The sequence below is a fragment of the Rhincodon typus genome, chromosome 4 (genome assembly GCF_021869965.1).
Source record: "Rhincodon typus isolate 14 chromosome 4, sRhiTyp1.1, whole genome shotgun sequence".
Lineage (NCBI taxonomy): Eukaryota > Metazoa > Chordata > Chondrichthyes > Orectolobiformes > Rhincodontidae > Rhincodon > Rhincodon typus.
In genome coordinates, this window is record NC_063335.1 from 94,631,892 (window position 1) to 94,656,070 (window position 24,179).

General features: G+C 40.1%; 1 protein-coding gene across 1 annotated transcript in view; it reads left to right on the forward strand.

Moving 5' to 3' along the window:
• Positions 1–455: 455 nt before the first annotated feature.
• Positions 456–24,179, forward strand: part of LOC109924081 — a 26,317-nt gene continuing 2,593 nt past the window's right edge. The window contains exons 1-2 of the mRNA XM_048595835.1: positions 456–2,096; positions 13,694–13,890. Of these exons, the coding sequence (XP_048451792.1) occupies positions 526–2,096; positions 13,694–13,890 (1,768 nt within the window). The 5' untranslated portion in view covers positions 456–525. The remainder of the gene's footprint in view (positions 2,097–13,693; positions 13,891–24,179) is intronic.

Below are 24,179 nucleotides of genomic sequence, written 5' to 3' on the forward strand. Positions count from 1 at the left end.
TGCTGAGCCATAGTTGATGAGTCTAAGGACATTTTAGGCTTGAACATATAAGTTGGTGTCCAACTGCTATGGAAAGAAAGATCTTATATTTATTTAGTCCCTCTCAATCCCTCAGGATGTCTCAAAGCATTTCAGTTACCTTTGAGTTTAGTCATAACATAATGTTGTGTACCTTTCATATCTACTTCAAACTACCAACATGGGAATGCAACAAATAAATTCTCACAGAGCTTGTTATTCATGTAATTTTCTGTTTGGGGCTTTGCACAATATGACTGTTAGATTTGCTGGCAGAACAACAAGTACTTCCATGGATATAAGGGTAAGTGTGTTGAGACAGATGAGGCTAATATAATTAAAAGTATTTTTTAACATTATCAGTTCTCTGCCCCAACAAAAGTATTGTTGCATTCATTTCAAACTAATTTTTTTGTATGTTTTCTTTTCACCCCCACAGCTCTTATAACTAATCATAAGAACATCCATGGCAATGTGCCTGCAGGTACTGAACCTAATAATCTACACATGCAAGGACAATGGACTAGTAACAATCATAAAAACACATCTGTCAGTTCGAAGAACATTCCAGCACATCAGGGGTCAGAACCTAGCAGCTCATGGCGGACAAAGTACTCACTGGTCAATAAGAAACCCATCAACACATGTGGTGAGGCACCTGCTAATGAATCTCGAAGTGAGATAATGCCTGCTAATAGACATAAGTTAAGCACTGTTGGCAAATATGTATTGGGGGCAAGTGGATCAGAAGGAGGTAGCTTAAGGGGCAAGTCCTCCAGATTAGTTCAAACAAATCCAAAAGCACAGTCTTTACTGGCTCTGAATTCTGAGCTGGAATTGAAACACAATAAGCTATTAGCACTGAAGGAAAAGTTGCACAAAGTGAAAATGGCAAGGACAATGGACAGAATAGGTGCCGTTACATCTCTCTCTGCAGAAAGGCCTACATTGAAAAGTATGGGGAAGCAGGGTGAAGAAGGACAAGTGTGTAAAACAGCAGAACAAATTAGTGTTGAAGTAACAGGAAAAACCGAGGTGAGGATTCCTCTCAGCTGTCAAAGAGCAAAGCATGGATTGACAAAAATCCAACCTGTTGGGCCAAGTTACTGTGCTAGTTCTGTTCCGGAGGCATCAATATGCATGCTTCCAAAAGTTTCTGTAAAGAGTAAAACCCATTGCATGGATGGTGATACAGTCGGGGGATTTGTGGGTGAATTCCAGCGAGTTGTTGAGTCAAGTGATAATGCCCACACCGGTCCTGAACCATCAACAGGCAAGTCACCGAAACCATCTCTAATGCATAAAATTGCTGAGTTGGACAAACGTGCCAAGAATTATTGTATAACCTTTGGAAAACAGCAGAATATTTTGAATTCTGCAGATCAAATGCCATGCAATTCTTCCCCAATTAAAAAATCTAAATACACATGGCAAAAAAACAATATTGGTACAGATTCTGGATGTCAGAATGAGACTTTGACGACAGTGAGGAAGTCAGTTTCAATTAGTGTTTCCCAGGTTCAAACACATGTCATCGAAGGATCTTTGAAATCAAAAGCTCCACTTGCACACAAAGTACCGAAGAAGCAAAGGAATAACGCTCCTGTTTGCAGCAGAGTGTGCAAGGGAAGAAAAGCAAAGTATGTTTGGGTTTCAAACACTGCCAGATCAAGCCAAGCTTCTAACCAAATGACACTGAAGTCTATCTCACCAAAGTTGATTAAAAGTGCCACTCGGTGTGTTGCTATGGGAGATGATGGTGCAGCACCCAATCCAAGCCTGGAGCTCAGATGTTCAGGAAAGCTGAAAAAGACCGGGTGCTCTCACAAGAGAGGAGCATTGTCAAACAAGTACAACTGGAAAGCAGTGGAGACTGTTTCTCCTTCAAAGTCTCTCTATCAGTGGGAGTCACAGCACTCATACCAGTCAGAGTCTGCAGTACATCGGATACGATCTATAGCGCCAAAGAAGGCTGAGTCTGGTGCTGACATCCCCAAAAAGACATTGTGTGGGCCTGGGTCTTCTCATTACAAAGTGAAGAGCAAAACTAAAATTATCAGAAGAAGTGGAAGTTTGAGGTGAGTCTGTATATTTGAACTCCTAACAGTTTTATTGTTGCAAATTTGAAAATAAAGTATCATCATGTGAAGCATCTCGAGACAATTTAGTACATTAGCAGTTATGTATAAATGCAAGTTGTTTCCATTTATCCATCAGATGTGGGCTTCACTGGCTGGACCAGTGTACAGAGTACTCCAACTGGGTCCTAACCAAACTTTTGTACAGTTCCAGCATAATCTTTCTGCTCTTACAATCAAAGCCACAATTGATAAAGGCAAGTGTTCTGTATGCCTTCTTACCTTCCCTATTATCCTGTTCTGCTGTCTTCAGGATCTGTAAACAAGCATCCCAAGATATTCCTGTTTCTCTGAGCTTCCTAGTGTCTTGTCATTTTGTACTCTCTTGTTATTTCTTTCAAGATACATTACCTCACACTTTCTGCAGGGTTAAGTTCCATCTGCCACTAATCTATCTGACCAATCCATCTATGTTCTACTGGTACCTAAGACCACTTTCCTCATTGTCAACCACCATCTTAATGTTGCTGTTGAGGAAATGGCGATGAACTGCCTCCTTGAGCTGCTGTGGTCCACTTGGTGTAGGTTCACCTACAGTGCTGTTGGGAGAGGGTTCTTGGGTTTTAACCAGTGACACTGAAGGAACGTCTGTATATTTCCAAGTCAGAATGGTGAGTGGCTTGGAGAAGAATTGCAGGTGATTGTGTTCTGTTTCTGCTGCTCTTGTTCTTCTAGGTTCAAGTGGTTGTGGGTTTAAAAGGTGCTGCATAAGGTGCCTTAATGAATATCTGCAGTGCATCTTGTAGATGGTGCACTCTGCTTGTATTGGCCAATGCTGGAGGAAATGAATATTTGTGGGTGTTGTGCCAATTGAGCAGGCTCCTTTGTCCTGGATGGTGTCACATTTCAAGTTGTTGTAGCTTCGCTGATTAGAGCGAGTTGAGTGCATTACATCACACTTCTAACATCTACCTCGTATGTGGTTGATAGGCTTTGAGAAGTCAGGACATAGGTTACTTGCTGCAGGACTTTAAGTAACTCATTTGCTATTGTAGCTACAGCATTTATATAGCTGGTCTAGTTAATTTCTGGTCATTGGTGATCCCAGGATGTTGATAGTGGAGTATTCAGTAATGATAGTGCCAAGGAATGTCAGGGTGATGAGTAGATTCTCTCACTGGAGATGGTCACTGCCTGCTTTTTGTGTTTAGTGAATGTTACTGGCTATTTGTCAGGCCAACCCTGTATATTCTCTTGGTTTTGCTGCATGTAGCTATGGGCTATTTCAATATTCGAGGAGCTGCAAAAGATGTTGAACATAGTGCAACCATCAGCAAACATCTCCACTTCTGACCTTATGATGTAGGGAAAATCATTGTTGTAGCAGCTAAAGGTATTTGGACTGGGGATATTACTCTGGAAAGCTAGTTTGGAGCTGTTGTGGCACAGAGGTCATTTCCTAATCTGTGAGCGAGGAGGACTGGGTTTAAGTACCACCTACTCCGAGGATATGTCATAATATCTCTGAACAGGATGGAAAGCAGTGAAGACTGGTTTCGCTTGGAAGTCACAGGACTGACTGGGCGAGCTGCTGTTATAGTTCAAAGCCCATGAGTTTACATGCATTCTAATAGCTAATTGGGGTTTTAGATAGAAGTAACAAAACAAAATAAAATGCATTTTTGTCAAAAAGATAGTTTTAAATTGTTTAGATGAGAGTTTCTAGCCATGAGAATATCTGCCTTTTAAATAAATTTAGTGCTGCTGGCTCTGACTGCAGTTTTTTTCCAGAAAATATTGGTGAGGACACTTCTTCCTCAAGGTGCACAATTCAAATTAACGGATGTCTTTAAATTACAGGGATAAACGGTTTTTATATGTGAATTTAGACATTTAATTTCATCTGTATTACTGGGGAAAGATATTGTTCTCTGTGGGCTCTTTGGCATTATATTAGCATTGTTGCAATGCTCGTCCTTAACTTCCTAAGGTGCTAGTCAGTTGCCTTAGTGAACCACTAAAATCCATGTACACTACAGTGCTTTTTTTAAAAATCCACTCATGGCATGTTGATCTCACTGGATTGGTTATTGCCCAAGCCTGGTTGCCCTTGAAGGTGTTGGTGAGCTGCACTCTTGAACTGCTGCAACCAATTCACTATAAATATACCCAGAAAGACAAAGGATCTGGTGTGCAATGGTAATGTCCCTAACTGTAATCCAGGAGGCCTGCGTTCAAGTTCCACTTGCTCCATCCCTGAACAGGTTGATTTTAAAAAAGAATACCCACAATGAGATTAGGAAGGCAGTCACCAGAATTTGACCCAGTGATATTTTCCAAGTCAGGATGGTGAGTGGCTTGGAGGGCAACTTGCAGATTCATGTTTTAAAACAGTTTTCGCCCGTAATTTAAAGATATTCAATAATTTGAATTCTGCAACTTAAGAAGCAACAGCATATTTACCAACATGTATTTACTGCCCTTGTCCTTCTAGATGGTAGTGTTTCTGACTTTGGAAGGTATTGTCTTCGGAGACTTGGGTCAGTTTCTGCAATGCGTCTTGTAGATGGAATACATTGCTGCTACTGAGCGTCAACGGTGAAGGGAATGACTATTAGAATGGTGCCAATCAAGTGTGTTGCTTTGACCTGGATGGTTTCAAGCTTCTTGAGTGCTGTTGGAGCTGCACTGATCCTGACAGGTGGGGAGTATTTCATTGCACTCATGCCTTGTTTCTTTCGACTTAATTTGAGGAGTTTGGAAGTGAGTTATTGATTGCAGAATCCTTAGCCTCTGACCTGCTCTTGTAGCTACAGTAGTTATACGCTATTCCAGTTCACTGTCTGGTCAGTGGTAACTTTCGGGATGTTTATTGTAGGGGATTCAACGATGGTAATCCCATTGAATGTCAAAAGGAAATTCTTTGATTCTATCTTTTGTTGATGGTCATTACCTTGCATTTGTATGCTGTAAGTATTAGGGAGGGACTCACATGAATTTGACCCAGCAATCGCAAATGAACAGCGATATAGTTCTTAATGGGATACTATGTGATTTGCAACTGAGCTTGCATGTTGTTGCAGCCCCTTGCACCTGCTGCTTTTGTACTTCAGGTTGGTGTTGGTCTTGGGTTTGGAAAGTGGTGTTTGATTTGTTGTTGAGCGTCTTGGTGCTGCTGTGCAGTGTTGAATTCACTGGAGGGAGTAAATCCCTATAGCAGTGGATGTCATGATTGTTTAAGCAGGTTGTTGCTTTGTTCTATACAATGTTTTGGTTTTTGAATGCTGTTGAAACTGTCATTTAGGCAAGTAATAATTTTATGCTTTGTAGATGAGAGGTGAGTTATTCAATATTGAACATCTCCATGGGCTTTAATCTGCCATTCAAAATGGAACTATTGTGAACTGTCTTCTGACCAGTCATCTTTATATGGACAGTTTTCTTTCCTAAGTCTGTTGCTGGCGTGTCAAAGTTCATTTGTGTTTCACCAACATTTCCAGTGTAGGTCAATTGATATGCATGTGTCAAATTAATGTCAAATGATTATTTAGTCAAATGATTATTTAGTCAAATGATTATTTAGTCAAATTTGATGAATTTATTGTTAAGTGAAAGTGGCAGTCATTTTTTTTTTGTCATGTACCTCAGTACTAAATTGCAACTTTTTGTGAAGCTTGTGGACTATCTGGCACCGGCCTGGAATCTGAAACCTGTCTTTGCTGTATTTGAGGACCAAGGGTTAGATGACTTCCCAGGTGATAATGACTATTTTCCTAATGTTCGTTAGCCTATTCTATACTTTAAGTTGACCTGAATACTTGTTATTCTTTCTCAAACATATCATGATAGATCATGTGGTGTCCTTTTGTTTTAGCAAAATTTATTTAAGGGATTGGATATCACTGGCTGGGCCAACACTTGTTGCCCATCCCTCTTGTCCCCGAGAAGGTGGTTGTGAACTGCTTTCTTGAACTACTTCACTTCATAGGACAGTAGATAAACCCACTGTGCTATTAGGAAGGTAGTTCCAGACCCAGTGACAGTATATTCTCAGTAAGGATGGTGTGTTTTGGAGGCAAACTTGCAGGTGGCGCTGTTCCCATATATCTATGGTCTTATCCTTTTTGCTTGTTGAAGTTGTGCGATTGGGAAATGCTGTTGAAGAAGGCCTGATGAGTTACTCCAATGTTTCCTATAGATAGTACACTCTGCCACTGCATCACTGGTGGAAGGATTGACGGGGCTGCTTTGTCCTGGATGAATTTAAGCTTCTTAAGCATTCTTGCAGCTGCTCTTGTCCCGCGGAGAATATTCAATCACTGTCTCCTGACTTGTGCCTTGTAGATGGTGATGGGCTTTGGGGAAACAGGAGATGAAATACTTGCTGCAAAGTTCCCAACCTCTGACCTGCTTTTGATAGTCACATATTTATATGGCAGAACATAGACTCAGGAGTGTGTGTACAGCCTTTTACCAACACTGTTCCCATAACAAAAACAGAAAGTGTTGGAGAATCTCAGCAGATCTGACTGCAGTTGTACAGGGCCCTGGTAAGACCACAGTTGGAGTATTGTGCAGTTTTAGTCTCATTATCTGAGGAAAGATGTTCTGGCTACAGAGGGAGTGCAACAGAAGTTTACCAGACTTAGTCCTGGGTGGCAGGACTGACGTATGAAGGATCAGTTACGACTGTATTCACTGGCATTTAGGAGAATGAGTAGAGGGGAAATCTCATAGAAACCTATAAAATTCTAACAGCCCGAGACAATAAACTAATAAAGAATGTTTCTAATGATCAGGAAATCCAGAAAGTGAAAATCAAATTTTCTTCACCCATAGAGTGGTGAGTCCGTGGAATTGTCTGCCACAGAAAGCAGTTGTGGCCAAAATAGTTATCAAAGGTTATGAGGAGAAAGTGGGAACTGGGTACTGAGTTGCATGATAAGCATGATAATATTGAATGGTAGAGTAGGCTCAATGGGCCAAATGGCCCACTCCTGCTCCTGTTTTCCATGTTTCTGTCAATGCTATTTGGCACATGTCAGTCCAGGTGTTACAACATATAGGTACGGGCTGCTTCAGTACTGAGGAATTGTCAATGGTAATCAACCCTGGATTCATCGGTAAATATCCTCACTTTTGACTTTGTCTTTAAAGGTGGATCCTTCATGAAGTAGCTGAAGCTGGTTAACCCTCAAGTATTACCCTGAGGAACTCCTGTAGTGATGTCCAAAATGCTTAAGCAATTTCCTTTGGACTCGTACCTAGCACAAGCAGGAAGAATTTTCCATCTGATTTTCTGATGATTTCAGTTAGTGAACCATAGCAGTTACTGACAACTAATTAATCTCAACATTGCTTGATCCCTAAAGAAAAATAAGATTAACTTTTGAGCAAGGTATATGAAAAAAGCTTGTTTTTAGACTGGACAAAAAGTCATGGGCTGCTATTTGCACAATCTTGTAAAGTAAACCAACAAGTGCATGAACAGATATATTGTGAGCAACTCCAGTCAGGAAAATTACACTTTTAAATACATTTGGAATTTAGTATCAACTACCAAGTTTGAAATCCAGAATATGTGTTAAATATTTGGTAGGAACTCTTCCTAAATGTATTCCACTTCTCTCCTCTTCCATTATTCACCCAATACAGTTTTAGATTAAATGTTTTCAGGCATTCTAGTACTTTTCACAGAAGTATTGTTGCACAGTTAAATTAATACCACTAGAGGTTAGCAGTGAGTTATTGAACCATAAGCAGTTCCTTCGATGTACCTTTGCAGTAACAAGGAGTCCAACAATCTATAACTGTGTTTAAATCTGTGCATATTTTATATATCTTACGAGATAGCTATGAAATAGAAAGATGAATCGGCTTATCTTAACTGTCTTGAGCCTTTTCACGGTGTGGCATAATTTCATAATCGCAGATCTAAGTTTGCTTTGTTACAGTTTGAATCTAACCCTTTTAGTATGATTCAACTTGAGGTAATGTTTTGGATTTCGCTCTTAAAACTGTTTTTATGTGTACATCTATTCAATTTTTTTTTTGAAGCTGAAATACCCCAGAATTGTCAAGTCTTCACTCTGCAGGGGAAAAAATTATAGAATTCAGCCTTTAATTCTTGTAACAACTCTTTTTTGAAAAAAATTATCTAGTTTGGTCCCATATCTCCTCTTTTCCTCCAGAACCTACAAGTTCCTCATCATGGGCCATTTAGCTCTCTCTTAAAATTATTTGTGAAATCTGCTTCCTATCACTTTTTTTTAAAAAAAGAAATGTGTAAAAGATCCTGATGATTGAGTGAGAGAATGAAAAAGCTCCTCAGTCTAGATAATTTTAAATTATAGTATTTGACTTCATCCTTGTCAATCTGCTGGCTGCAGATACATCTGTCCATGACATTATTGATAAGAATGACAACTGCCCAGTCCTTGTGGCGATGAAGTTCCCCCTTCCCGTTGAGAATATCCTCTTCATGTTGTGAGACGCAGTCGCCATGATAGATGACTTTAGATAGATCTATGAGCTCAAGACAGGGCATCCATGAGGTGCTGTGGGCTAGCAATAGCAACAGATTCATACTTTACCACAATCCACAACCTCATGACCAAGCATATCAAAGGCCTGTTTCCATGTTGTATAACTCTATGACTCTATATCCCCCACTCAAACATTACCATCAAGACAAGGGATCGACTCTGCTTCAATGGGCAATGCAGGGTCATGCCTGCAGAAGCACCCGGCAAACATAAAAAGGAGGTGGTAATGTGGTGAGGCTACAAAACAGGACTACTTGCATGCCAAACAGCATAAGCAGCAAATGATAGACAGAGTTAAGGGATCCCACAAACCATCAGATTAGACATAAGCTGTGTAGACCTGCCACATCAGCCAAGAATGTTGGTGGATAATTAAACAACTCGCTGGAGGAGGAGGCTCCACAAATATCCACATCGCCAATAAAGGAAGAGCCCAGCACATCAGTGCAAAAGGTAAGGCGGAATCCTTCACAGAAGTCTTCAGCCACAGCTTCAGGAGGATAATCTATCTCTGTTTCCTCCAGTGTTCCTCAGCATTGCAGCTACCAGTCATCAACCAATTCACTTTGTTTCACGTGATATTAAGAAATGGTTGGAGATACTGGATATTGTAAAAGCTATGGGCCCTGACAACATTCCGACAACAGTACTGAAGACTTGTGTTCCAGGACTTGCCACGCCCTAGCCAAGCTGTTCCAGTACAGCTACAATATTGGCATCTACATGACAATGTGGAAAATTGCCCAAATATGTCCTGTACAGATTCAACCTGGCCAATTGTCCCATCAGCTTACTCTTGATCAATAAAGTGACAGTGCTGCTGCTGGCACCTGTATCAAGCGGCACCTGTATCAAGCAGCACCTGCTCAGCAACGACCTGCTTATTGATGCCCAGTTTGGGTTCTGACAGGGCCACTCAGCTCCTGACCTTATACAGCATTGATTCAAACATGGGCAAAACAGCTGCATTCCAGAAGTTAAGTGAGAGTGACAACTCTTGACGTTGAGGTTGCTTTTGACTGAGAATGGCATCAAGGAGCCCATGCAAAACAGAAATCTGTGATTCGAGGAGAAAACTCTCCACTGATTGGAGTTTCACCTGGTACGTAGGAAGATGGTTATGTTTGTTGGAGGTCAGTCATCTCGGCTCCAGGCCATCTCTGCAGGAGTTCCTCGGGGTAGTTTACTGGGCCCAACTATTTTGAGGTACTTCATCAATAATTTTGCCTCCATCATAAGATCAGCAGTGAGATGTTTGCTGGTGATTGCATAATGGTCAGCACAGTTCACAACTCCTTATATTAAAGCAGGCCATATTCTGGCTAAAGATTGTTGCATACATTAAAAAGTAGTCTGCACATGTTCTTTCCTATGAATGCTGTACCCTCTTAGTTTCTGCTTAATGGCTGATGTTTGACAATACATACCCAAAGTAAATGCCCTTCATTTGTCAGATGTTTTCTCCCAAACATTTTATTTCAGATCTCCAGGATAGTTTTTTTTTTGCTTTTACTCCTGTTACTTAGTATTCTATGTAAAGCAGCAATGAAGAAGACAGTATTTTGACATTTTAAGAAGACAGATTCCAAAGAAGCTTTGGATGTTTTGTCTTTGGAAGTTATGGTGTTTTCACAGATGACTATATCCTGGTGTCATGTGGTACTGGGTAGGGATTTAGAGGGGTTTGAGGTAGTTCACTGCCACCAGTCCTCCTTTGTCTTGGCTTAGCTAGTCATTAGTGTTAAGATGATGCACCATGTAGTGCGTCTACAGTACAGACCTAGTTTTTAAATAACAAGAATGTTTATTGTATGATAGCTGTAAGTATAACTACATCTGGTCAGGCATTTGAGAGCTGGTAGACAGATATCCTCCCTCCTAAAATGAGGGAATAACTCTTGTTTCCACTCTCAGACTGTATGTGATGTTTGCTGAATGGTTGATGCTAACTTAATGTGAGCATTAACCCCTTCAGATGCATTACATAAGGCAGCAAATGTTACAATAGCGTAATGTGGTCAAATGGAAATCTCTGACTACCCATATGGCTGCAGTGATAGTTGTCTTACCTGCATGCACTAATTTTGGGAGCAAAAGTCTGACACGTGATTGCAGCTCAACACACAAGAAGTTTGCCCCCACCATCCAGGAAGAAGCAGCTTGTTTAATTAACGCTACATCCACAAACATTCAGTCCGTCCTTCATTGACACTCAGCAGCAGTGATGCACCTACAAGATTCTCTGAAGGAATGCACCAAGGCTCCTTAAACAGCATGCACTTTCCAAACCTGTAACCATCTAGAAGGACAAGGGCAGCAGAAACACAGAAACATCACAACTGCAAATATCCTCGAAGCCACTCAGCATCCTGACTTGGAAATATATTGCCATTCCTTCAGTTTCACTAAGTCAAAATCCAGGAACTCTCTTCTGAGTCTCATTTTGGATCAACCTACAGCAAGCAGACCATGGTGGTGTAAGACAGCAGCTCGCCACCAACTTGTCAAGGACAATTAGCGATAGACAATAAACGATTGCCTTGGTACTGACACCCATGTCCTATGAATTAATTTTTTAAAAAGTGCATTGATTATTGGGATAACAAGTCCAAAAGTAATGTTTATTATTTTTATTTACTAATAAAATGTAATTAAAGGAACAGAACATAAATATGGATAAGATTAAATTATTGGGCAATGTGAGTCTGTTTCACTATCCAGTAACATCATGGCTACCCTTATTTTGGTCACAAAGGGAAGTATTTTGTGTAAGTAAGTAATATAGATTGCACTCACCCCTTGACAGCTCAGTTGTTACAGCTTGCCAGTCTAAAAATAGTCCATTTACCTTGACCGTATTTCCTATTATCTAGCCAGTCTTCTACCCATGCTGGTACATTATTCCCAATACCATGAATTCTTGTTTAATATCGTAACTTTTATGGGGCATTTTCTCAAAACCCTTTTGGAATTCCAAATACGCTTTATCTACAGGTTCTCTTTTATCTAGCCTGCTTATTATATTCTTAAGCATGGTAATAAATTTGTCCAGCATGATTTTCCTTTTGTAAAATAAATTGACTCTGCTTAATTGCATGCAGTCTTTTTAAATGGCTTACTTTGTCTTTCTTAATAATATAATCCATTTTTTTTGAAAGATAGATGTTACATTAAATGGCCTATAGTTTTGAGTTTTCTGTCTCCTTCCTTTGGAATGTTATTAAATGTGCAGTTTTCCAGTTGACTGTAATATTTCTAGGATCAATGATTCTCTACCATTCTTTGGATGCTTTGTGTCTTCTACTTGCAGATTGGTATAAAATAATTGTTAAAAGTATCTGCCATTTTCTTATTTTCCGCTATTAACTCCATAGTTTCATCTACTAAGGAACCAGCACTTATACAAGCTACTCCATTTTCTATATTTTACATTCTTTTAGGAACTTCTGTTGTCCTCTTTTATATTTCTTGCTACTCTGATTTCTCATTTTTCAAATTCTCCATTGTTGGTTTCTTAAAAAAAATTCAATCTTCTGTTCTGTTAACAATCTTGCAGAATTATATGCCTTTATCTTTCAATTTGATACCAGCCTAAACTTTATTAGGAAGGCACAGACAGTGCAGCCTTTTGGTAGTATCCTTCTTTCTCACTGGAATATTTCTTAGTTAAAAACTGTGATATACCTCCTCATATGCCTACATCTATTTCTCCAGCAACTTATCTTTTTGACTATTTTCCCAGTTCACTTTAGCCAACTCTGAATTCATACCTTTGCAACTGCCTTTAAATTTGGGATTAAGACAGTAGTTTCACACCCCATCTTCTCATTTTCAAAGTGAATGTGAAATTCTGTCATGTTATGATCATTTTTCCTAGAGGATTCTTTCATATGAGATCATTTCTGTGATGCTATATTAATTGTTCATCTTTGTTGATGGATTAAAAAGACTCCTTACACATTCTCTGGCCTAAACTAACCATTTCCCTGGGTTGACTCCAGGATGTACTATTTTAAGAAAATGTTACAAATACACTTCATGAACTCATCCTCCAGGCTACCTTTTACACCTGTTTAAGTTTTGAATCCATGTGAAGATTAAATTAGCCCGAGACTTTTGTAGTTTCTTCCTTACAGTGCCCATTATGAACTACTATTAGGGGTTGGTTACTTCACTTGGCTGGACAGTTGTTTGCAATACATTCACTTTCGGCACTAGCTGAGATTACCATGAAGGAGCCTCCTTCTTAACCTCTCCACTCACCTGATGAGTGATGACCTTCTGGTTAAACCACCACCAGGGTGTCTCTTTAATGATCTGGCAGGACTATGACGACTTTAGTTATTTTTAAACTGTTAGGGGATGCATTTTACATTCAGCTGCGATTTCTTTCCCATGCTATTCCTTTACCCCCTCCAAAATTATTCTGCAACTAGATCTTCAGAGCCAAGGTTGTTTAGTTCTTTGTTTTTTTTTAATAGTTATGCTCCTCCCATCCTCCTATTAATTAGGCTACCTCTCTTCATTTTCCTTTCTTCTTATCCTTCCAAATTGTCAAATACCTTTAAATGTTCAGTTTCCAGTCCTGGTCACTTTGCAGCCACATCTCTGTGATTGCTATCATGCCATACTCCCATGTGTCTCTATTTGTGCTATCAATTCATCCACCTTATTATGAATGCTGCATGTATTAATTCTGTTTTTACGCTGACCCTGCTTGCTGGTGCATTCTTATGTTTATACATTCTCTGTCTCTGTCCCTTCCTGTTACACCCTAGGTAGATGTATCCATATCGTTACTCTGCATTCTTGTCTTGTTCTTTCTTGGTAATCTCCTAAATCTCCACAACACCTTACCCCACAACCCCTAGAAAAAATTGTAACGTCAGCGAAGTAAGTAGTACTTCTCAAGGTCTTGCATGGAGCAGGGAGATCTTGCGTTCTACCAAAATTGGAACTTCACCCCTTAAGCAGAGAGATATTGTTTGATGGACCCTGATGTTTTCCAACTTTTCGGAGCATTTATTGTGTTTTTTTTGTTTGTTTTGCAAGTTCACCGACTGAGAAGAGGATCAGCTTTACTGGACTGCCAATGGTAAAAAATCGGTACTTGCTCACCAAGAAGAGCCCTGTGTGTGGAAAGTCCTCCCTAAGTCTGAAAAGGACACCTGGGAAAGGATTTGTGCAAATCAGTAAACACAGGCTGAGGAGGCTGCCATTATCAGGACTGCATGGAACTACAAAGCAAGGTAGAAAACTGATATCTGATTACAGGGTCTTTTCAATCAGTTGGCTGTGATAACTATTTCAGCATAAGTCTGTGGAGCACTAGCGGTGAATTGGGCAAGTGTTTTTTTTTAAATGTTTCCAGTCAATTTGGACGTAATGGCCATGGGAATTACTTCAGATGGTGATCTTGCCTTCAAGCTTGATTTTTTAAAAAAATTAGTTCTCTGTAGTTGTTTATTATCATTTGATGAGAGGAGCCAAAATATAACTTGCCCAGGAATTGCGTGTAAGTTGAAGTCAGGTGTATCTCTTCCTATATCTGTACTGGATATGGCAGTAAATGTGTTACACTAAATGAGGGCTTCATATTAATGAGTAGTTGGTGTTTTCACGTTTGAAAATCTCCATTCAATGGTTCTCAGTGATTATTGAAAAGAACAGAATCCTATCTATCTTACAGGCATTTTGCTGTAATTCATTGGTCTCCAGTTCTGCTTAGCAACGCAATTCAGAGTTTGCATAAGTTTGCAGTACAATTGGCTTTGATACCTGTGGGTGAAAATGATCATACGGAGTTTCTGCTGTAGATGACTAATTAATCTTGTCGGTGATGTGTGTAGGTGTATAGAATTGAGAGTGATAAAAACATAGGAGTTGTTAGATGATAAAATGCCACAGTCTATTTAATTAATCTTGCGCTGTCTTGTAGTCACATAATAGTATTTCAATTGAGTTGTTGCCTATTCACAATTAACGCCTCTAATATGATTTGGTCTGCAACAGAACCAGTCATGAGGTGAGGAAAACCCTCCGTGATGGATAGCTTTAGGAGCCGTAGGTTGAAGGTACTAAACTTCCTACAATTTCCACATGTCGTATCCCAGCACAGATAAACTTGGTTTGTTTGTTAAGACCCAGTTTTATTCCCAGAGAAGCCAGTATGTGCTCTGAAGCTGGTATCAATCTGGTATGATTTGGTATTTATGCCTATTTGTTGAGATTAATTTGTGCATATAAATTGAGATTTCTTCCTGCTGGGTACATGTAGCATCTTTAGCAGTAAACTGTTGGATTGTTCCTTATTCCTCATTCCTCATTTTTGAATTGATACTTTCAGTAATTAGATTATTTCATTGGATTTGGTGCAAGTTCCCTTACTAAGTGAGGATTTGAATTCATCATCAACTGCACATTGATCTATCTACTTGTTTACTTTAGAATGTGTCAATTTTCACTAGCAGTACTAAGCATTTGTGATAATGTCAGTTGTTCTTGATGTTTTATTTCTCCTCCAGATGTGTGTCATGTGGATAATGCCACCAAGGCCCTATGCAACTATGGTTAAACATTCCTACTTTTAAGCTTCATTTCAGTTGCAATAAACACCAAGATTCCATTATCCTTCATAAGCATTTGCCGCTCCTACAAACTGTACTTTTGTCTTTCGTGTGCCAGGAGACTCTGATTCCAGAGACTCTCTGCAATCTCTCTCTCTATTTAAGTAGTGTTTTGTTTTTTTCCTCTTCCTGCCAACATAGAATGATTCACATTATAATCCATTTGCCAGTAGTGGGAGGAGGTGGTGTAGTGGTAATGTCACTGGACTTGTAATCTAGAACTTGGTTAATATTTTGGGGACCAATGGATTTGAAACCTGTCATGACAGATGATGAAATTTGAATTCAATAAAAATCTGGAATAAAGAACCAAATGGCGCCAACTGTTTATTATTGTCAAACTCATCTTCTTCACTAATGTCAAATTATGGAATGAAATCTGCCATCCTCATCTGGCCTGATCTGCATGTGACTCCAGACCCATGGCAATGTGGTTGACTCTTAACTGCCTTCTGGCAATTACAGGTGGGCAGTAAATGCTGGCTTGGCCAGTGATAACAAATTTTAAAAAACTTCTCACTTAATCTCTATCTCCCTTTGAAAACTCTCTACTTTCTCTTAACAACTTAGTTTCCTAATTATTTCAGTGTCAGCAAATTATGCTACCACACATTTGGATCCTTTGTCCAAGTCTTTGATTCAGTTTATATGTTGTTGATGCAAGTGGTTATTACTGTGGCAGTCTAGTTGTTGCATCCTATCAACCCCTGAAAATGACATTTTATGCCTGATCTCTGCTCCTCTTAGCTAACTAATCCTCTATCCATGTTAATATGCTATGCTTTCTACCATAAGCTCTTTATCTTGCATAGTAATCTTTAATATGGCATGTTGAAAATGATTTTTGACAATCCAATCATGGATGTACTATTTCAACACGTTATCCTCCTTGTAATTTTCTCAAAGGTCTCCTGATAAATTAGTCATAAATAACTTCCCTTTCGCAAAATCATGTTGACTTTGCTTGACTGTATTAAGATTTTCTAAGTATTCTGCCTTTAACTCTAGCATTTTTGCTTTGACATATATTTGACTAACCAGCTTGTAGTTTCCTGCCTTTGTCTCCCTCCTTTATAAATAATGGTATTCACTATGCTGCATTCCAATCTGTTGAGATTCCTCCCAAGTCTAGGGGATTTTGGAAGATTATAGCCAAGCACCTAAAATCAATGCAGCCACTCCTTTTAAGACCCTAAGATGAAGTTCATTTGGCCTGGAGACTTGCCAGCATTCAGTTCTAATAATTTTCAAAGTACCCTTTCCAAGTTGACAATGATTGTCATTTCTAAAGTTCTTCTTGATTTACACTTCTTCTGGGATATTATTTGTTTCTATTATAGTGAAAACGGTTACAAAATGTCTGGTTCAATACATCTGCCATTTCTTTATTTCCCATTATTAATTCCCAGACACACTGGCATCCTTCATCACCCAGATAGTGTAGCTGCACAGATCAGCTGACCAAAACAGTTGATCTGTGTCAGGCGATGTCTAACAGCTGTGTCCAGCTGTTTGAGCTGTTGCTGACAAACTTTCCTCTTCTATTTTTTTTAACATGAAGGCCTGGCTCCCTCTTGGCTGTTTTGGGTGCTGCTGTCCCACTGTCTTCCCATGCTCTTGAAAATAAGCAGATAAGAAAGTAGCCTTTTATATTTTATGTGGACTTCAATTACAGATAAAGCCCTTGGATGTCATATTTGGTATCATCTTAAATTATTTTTTATTTAGTAAACTGGGAGAAGCAGTCTTGTGCACCTAAACCTTTGAATTATGCCAGGTTGGAATTTTCAACTTTATTTTCTTCATTTCCGTATAAATGTTGTGGATACATTTTAGTTGAGCGTTTGAAATTGTTGTGATCTTAGCTGATGCTATTAGTGGATAAGTCAGACCTCAAGCAGAAATCTAGCTCAATAGGTCATATTTTATTTTTTCCTTTGTTTTAATGAGTAGTCTTTTGCTGAAATGTGCAAGCATGCAATGCTGCACATTTTGTTTAACAATACAAGTTTATTAGATAAAATAAATGAAGATAAAATAGAAGAACCTATTTTCTTATAACATATTTAGTAACACATACACTTCCTTTAATTACAAATTACTCTCTTTCCTGATACTCACTCTCACCAGAAAGAATTCCCTCCCCTTAATTTATTTGTGACTTCACTTCCATGTCTTGAGAACCTGAGATTCTTCCTGGAGTGTTCATAAAACTGAGCTTACTTTTCTTCAAATAACTCCTTCAGGGTTTTAACTTATGCTCTGGAACTTTCAAACTAAGCTATTTATACTGTGGCAATCTATTTCTTAACAGTTCTAAACCATCTCCTGTTGTTGGAAGCAATTATTTTACACATTCAGATTCAGACAAGACTTCTGCAAAATCTGTGAAACTGAAACCCAAAAACTTTTTCCAAACCATGCGTGTTTCCTTAATCAAGAGGTAACAATCAATCTCTGATCTTTTAAACTGAAGGCCTAACTCTCAACTGTTTACTTTGTTTGCTCATAAAATCTTCCCCAGTGAAAACTAAACCCTATAGTGTGCGTTGAATTCTCTTATATTTTAAAACTAAATCATGTGGCTACAGAAATATGTACAAGTTAATCATTAAACCTCTTCAGACTCACAACCCACAAGCCAAGTAACACTAGCTTAAATCCAAGCTCTGAAGTAAATGATATTAAAATATATGTAAATCACACATTTTGAACCTTGAACCTTGAAATCTGCACTGTATTTAAATAGAGGAGTTTTTTGCTCATCTGTACTTATGTCAGGCAAGCAGATTTTGAAGCAGTGGGGAATCCAGAATAGTGGTGTTGAGTTGGAACTGGATGTTTCCATGTACATGTCGGAATAGAGGTTGTGTTTTTGGGAGGTGTTGATAGGGGCAGCAGAAGTGAGAAATAAAAGGGGAGTAGGATTCTAAATATTTGGTTAAAGTAAGGGAATAGGAAGAATAGTCATTAGAAATAATTCTCTGACTGATCAGATGGTTAAAAATGGAAAGAGAAGTATATTCCCATCAACTGCATGTTGGCATTGAGGTGTTTGGATGATGGTACGGTCAACCACGTTAAGGAGTGATGGTTTGTCTTTGGCCCATCAGTATTTGCTGGCTGTCTGCAAGAGCAACAAAGCTAGTTCGACTGCCCACTCTGCAAGTTCTTTATCTTCAAGTACTTTTCCAGTTCCCTTTTGAAATCAGTTCTGCCTCCACCAGATTCTCCAGGAAAGCATGGTGAAAACACTTCAAAGAGTTTGGAGAAGGAAAAAAGAGATTGAAAATGTGCCACTAGGTTGCAAAGATGCAGAGTTGAAGCTTGGCGTTTTCAGGAGCAAGGTAATGGTGGGATCACTACACGAGCAGAGATTACTAACGGTTTTATTGGCTAACATAGGAACCAGGAAGGGAAGTTTGGTTCTCGGCAGTTTAGTGGGAGTGGAATCGAAGGAACAGAAGGTGGGTTACATGGACAAGCTGAGCTTGGTGAGAACATGAAGATAGGAGGGAATTTCGATAGTGTTAAGTCGCTTGCGTTATTCCTGTTCAAAGTTGTATGTAAATTTTACAGTGGTTAACTAAATAACAGCTAAGGGACACCGACCAGTGATAAAACTTGAATTGTGTCCATTTTGGTATTGACTACCTGAGCTACCATGGGAAGACCTTAATGAAACATTGTTTCTTCAAAAGTCTGACTTGTGGCTAGGGACTGAATTTCCCACAGAGATATTTTTTCACGTGTTCATGTATTAATTCTGTTTAATCATTATTCCATTGTTAGAGATGTGACTATGAAAAAAATTGGGAATCAGGTTTGTTGATGCTGTGGAAACAGCTGAACGATAATGAACAGTTACTACAGATGTCCAGTAGGGGACAGCATTGTTCTCCTGTGCTGCAATTCTTCGAGCTTCTAATTGATTGCCCAATTTTCTCTTTATGTGAAAGAAGACCGATATCAAGTAATTTTCAGCAATAACGTGCTCGCACTTGGCCTGTTCTATTCCCGTGTTCATTTCCGATTGCAGATGAAACGCTAATATATAATTATCCTTGCAAATTGGATTGCTTTAAATAAAGAGAAGTGTTTGGCTGAGAGGGATGATCCCATTTCCTTGAGTTACTGCGAACTGTAATTGCAGCGTTCAATCAATTTGCAGCATTCGAAATTCCATCACTATCAACATCAAGCCCCATTCCTTTTGATAGCTAAAAGCCAAGTCATTTCTCTGCTTCTCTCCTTTCTTTTAAACAATTGAATTAATCAGACTAGATTTAAACATTTGCTCACATGAAGAGGTCAGGGCTGGTAGTATATTGTCCTACAGATAACGGTTAATGAAAAGGAAATTAAATTACTAATAACCACCTTGGAGTACTAAAATGCTAAAATTGACTGTTTCCAGAGTTGATTTTAGTGGGACGTGATCTTATGTTTCTGCTTTACATTAACATAGTACATTTACCTATAACTGTGAGAAAAATTTGACTGTATGGTACTGCTCAATACCTCCATCAGCAGTCCCTTGTTTGAGTGACACACAGGTCAGTGCTCTTTATCAATGGCCTCAATCTCAACTTTGTTTGAGGACTGCCCTATCAAATTGCTCTGTGGTGGTATAAAGATGTATCTGTATTACACTTCTGTTATGAGTTGGCAGTCACATTGGCGTACTTAGTATTCTGTACAAAATGTGGTTTCTCTTATCTCGTATTTAGATAAATGATTGTGCAGTCTGATGAGTGAACAGAAATTTCTTGGTACTGTCTGCTGATTGTTCTGATTATGTAGGGATGTAAGAAATAGGAGCTGGAGCAGACCATATAGTCTTTTGAGCCTGTTCCTCCATTCAGCATGATCAGGTTGATCTTTGGCTTAAACTTCACTTTCTTGCCTGTTTCCCATATTCCTTGATTCCTTGAGAGATCAAAGCTCTGTCTGTCCCAGCCTTGAATATAGTCAACAGTGGAACGTGCACAACCACCTGCGGTAGAGAATTCAAAGATTTACAACATTCTGAGTGAAATAATTCCTTCTGATCTCCATCCTGAGACTATGCTCTTGTGTTTTGGATTCCCTAACCGGAAGAAAAAAGCCTTCAATACCTACCCTGACAAGCCCAATCAAAATCTTATGTGTTTAATGAGATCACGACCTCTCATTCTTCTAACCTCCAGGGAATGTTCGCTCAATTTACTCAGCTTCTTGTCATAGGAAAACTTTCCACCCTAGGGACCAATTCCATGAACCTTCACTAAATGCAAGTATTATCTTCTGTAATTTGAAGATCAGAACTGCGTGAAGTACTCCAGGTATGTTTTGACCAAAATGTATACAATTGATGCAGAATGTCTTTATTCTTGTCAAAAAAAACAGACTGCGGATGCTGGAATTCTGAAACAAAAGCAGAAATTGCTGGAGAATCTCAGCAGATCTGGCAGCATTTGTGGAGAGAAAGCAGAGTCAACATTTTGGGTCCGACGATCCTTCTTCAGTATTTATACTCTTATAATCTTGTACTCGGTTACCCTGGAATAAAGGGGTTTGCACCATATGCCTTCCTAATTGAATGCTGTATCCACGTGCATGAGTTTCTTGTATGACTGTACCCATGTCTAGCTGATCAGTAATTATTTAAAAATAATTCTACTTTTTTTGTTCTCAGAACTGAAGTGAATAACCTCAAACTTGTTCAAATTATACTCCAACTGCTATCTTGTTGTTCAGTACTGTATCTGTGTATATCTATTTGCAGCTCTCTCTGTGTCTTCCTTTATAGTTTACATTTCCACCTGGCTTTGTACCATGAGCAACTTTAGAGGCATTGCTTTTTTTTTCACCTAAGTTATTTATGTAGGTTATAAGTAGTTGAGGCCTGATCCTTGCAGCATTCCACTATTCACAGCATATTGACTTGAAAATGCCTCAGTTGTGTCCACTCTTTGCTTCCTGAGTGTTAAATTAAACTCTGACCTAATACATACACTAAGATTTTACTTTGCCAGTTAACCTTTTGTAAACCACCTTGTCAAATGCCTTTTGAAAATCCAGATGCAAGATATACTATCCAGGTGTTTTCTTTATCCTGCTAGTTACATCCTCAAAAAAAACTAATAAAGTTATTAATCAGGATTGCCCTTTTGGAAGTGGACTGTAGCAGAAGGCAGCTCATCACCACTTTCTTTAGGGCAATAAAAATGTTTTATCAGCCAGTGAAACTTCAGAGGTCAGATACTTTAGAGACTTTTAAGCGACTCTAGAATAGGCACATGGATGCTAGTATAATGTAGGTATGCAGGGTAGTTTGATCTTAGTAGGATAATAGGTCGGCACAGCATCGTGGGCTGAAGGGTCTATACTGTGCTGTACTGTTCTAGGAAGGGTCACCAGACCTGAAATGTTAACTCTGATTTCTCTATACAGATGTTGCCAGATCTTCTTCTGAGCTTTCACAGCAACTTCTGTCTTTGTCTGATCATGCTATGGTTTTCTCAGTGTGTTATTAAGAGTTTTTTCATAAAAGCCTTCACATTTTTTTGACAACTGATGTCAGCAATAGACCATGTGAAATACAGGCATCTGAATCCCTTGACCTTTGATGTAAAGAATTTACATTTCTACATTGCAATATTGACTACAAGTCAGAAGTACTTCATTTGCTGGGATGAACTTTGACATTTTGAGGTCACAAGAGGTGCTATATAAATGCAAAGTTTTATTCTGATAAATGGCCCACAACCTTCCAGCTTTGAAGCAAGAATGGTCCCTACATCTGAGCCATGGTTGCTTCCTTTAGACACCAGACTGATTCTTGGGCAAAGCTGACAACCATTGGACAAATAAAAAATCGGTAAACTTTAATATATTTCAAAATATATCAGATCAGACGTGATTCTTCCTAAGATATTTCTTAACATAAAACTTCTTACGTGATGCAAAGCTGCTCGGGTCCTCCGAAAGAAAAGTGGAAAATGCTGCAAAACAAAAACATTGTCTGACCATCTTGACAAGGTAAATTATCCAGTTTCATTCTGCTTTTTAAACGTGACGTGCACCTTTTATATTTATGAGGTCATAACTGCACGGTGTACCATGAACATCAGAAGTGAAAAGGAAAGCAAACTGCTAGTTTGCAAACTCCCAAACCATCCACAACCTCATCACTTCAGGTGACCTCCCATCAACAGCCTCCAACCTCATGGTTCCCCAACCCCGCACCGCCTGCTTCTATCTCCTTCCCAAAATCCACAAACCTGACTGCCCTGGTTGACCCATTGTCTCTGCCTGCTCCTGCCCCACCGAACTTATCTCTACTTCTCTCGACTCCATTTTCTCCCCCTTGGTCCAGCAACTCCCCACCTACGTCCGTGACACCACCCACGCCCTCCACCTCCTCCAAAATTTCCAATTCCCTGGTCCCCAACACCTCATCTTTACCATGGATGTCCAGTCCCTATACGCCTGCATTCCCCATGCAGGTGGCCTAAAGGCCCTCTGCTTCTTCCTGTCCCGCAGGCCTGATCAGTCCCCCTCCACTGACACCCTCATCCACTTAGCCGAACTTGTCCTCACCCTTAACAACTTCTCGTTCAATTCCTCCCACTTCCTACAGACAAAGGGGGTGGCCATGGGTACCCGCATGCGCCCAAGCTATGCCTGCCTCTTTGTAGGTTAAGTTGGAACAATTTTTCTTCCGTAGCTACACTGGCCCTAAACCCCATCTTGTCCTCCGTTACATCGATAACTGTGTTGGCGCCGCCTCATGCTCCCACGAGGAGCTCGAACAGTTCATCCACTTCACCAACATCATCCACCCCAACCTTAAGTTCACCTGGACCATCTCTGATACCTCTCTCTCCTTCCTGGACCTTTCTGTTTCCATCTCTGGCAACCACCTGGAAACCGATATCCATTTCAAGCCCACCAACTCCTACAGCTACCTAGAATACACTCCTCCCACCCACCTTCCTGCAAAAATGCCATCCCCTATTCCCAATTCCTTCGCCTCCGCCGCATCTGCTCCCAGGATGGGCATACCACTCCCGAACATCTCAGAGATGCCCTCGTTTTTCAAAGACCACAACTTGCCCCCTCTCAGTGGTCGAGAACGCCCTCGACCGTGTCTCCCGCATTTCCCGCAACTCATCCCTCACACCCCCTCCCCGCAATAACAACGAAAACAGAATTCCCCTCATCCTAATGTCCCACTCCACCAACCTCCGGATCCAACGCATCATCCTCCGACACTTCCACCATCTGCAATCCGACCCCACCACCAAAGACATTTTCCCTCCCCACCCTTATCTGCTTTCCAGAGGGACCACTCTCTCCGTGACTCCCTTGTCCGCTCCACAGTCCCCTCCAGCCCCACCACACCCGGCACTTTTCCCTGCAACCGCAGGAAGTGCTACATTTGCCCCTACATCTCCCTCCTCACCCCCATCCCAGGCCCCAAGAAGACCTTCCACATCAAGCAGATGTTCACCTGCACATCTGCTAATGTGGTATACTGCATCTGCTGTTCCCGTTGTGGCCTCCTCTACATCGGGGAAACCAAGCAGAAGCTCGGGGACCGCTTTGCGGAACACCTACGCTCGGTTCGCACTAAATAACTGCACCTCCCAGTCACGAACCATTTCAACTCCCCCTCCCATGCCTTAGACAACATGTCCATCCTGGTCCTCCTGCAGTGCCACAACGATGCCACCCGAAGGTTGCAGGAACAGCAACTCATATTCCGCTTGGGAACCCTGCAGCCCAATGGTATCAATGTGGATTTCACAAGCTTCAAAATCTCCCCTCCCCCTACCGCATTCCAAAATCAGCCCAGCTTGTCCCCGCCTCCCTAACCTGTTCTTCCTCCCACCTATCCCCTCCTCCCACCTCAAGCCCCACCCCCA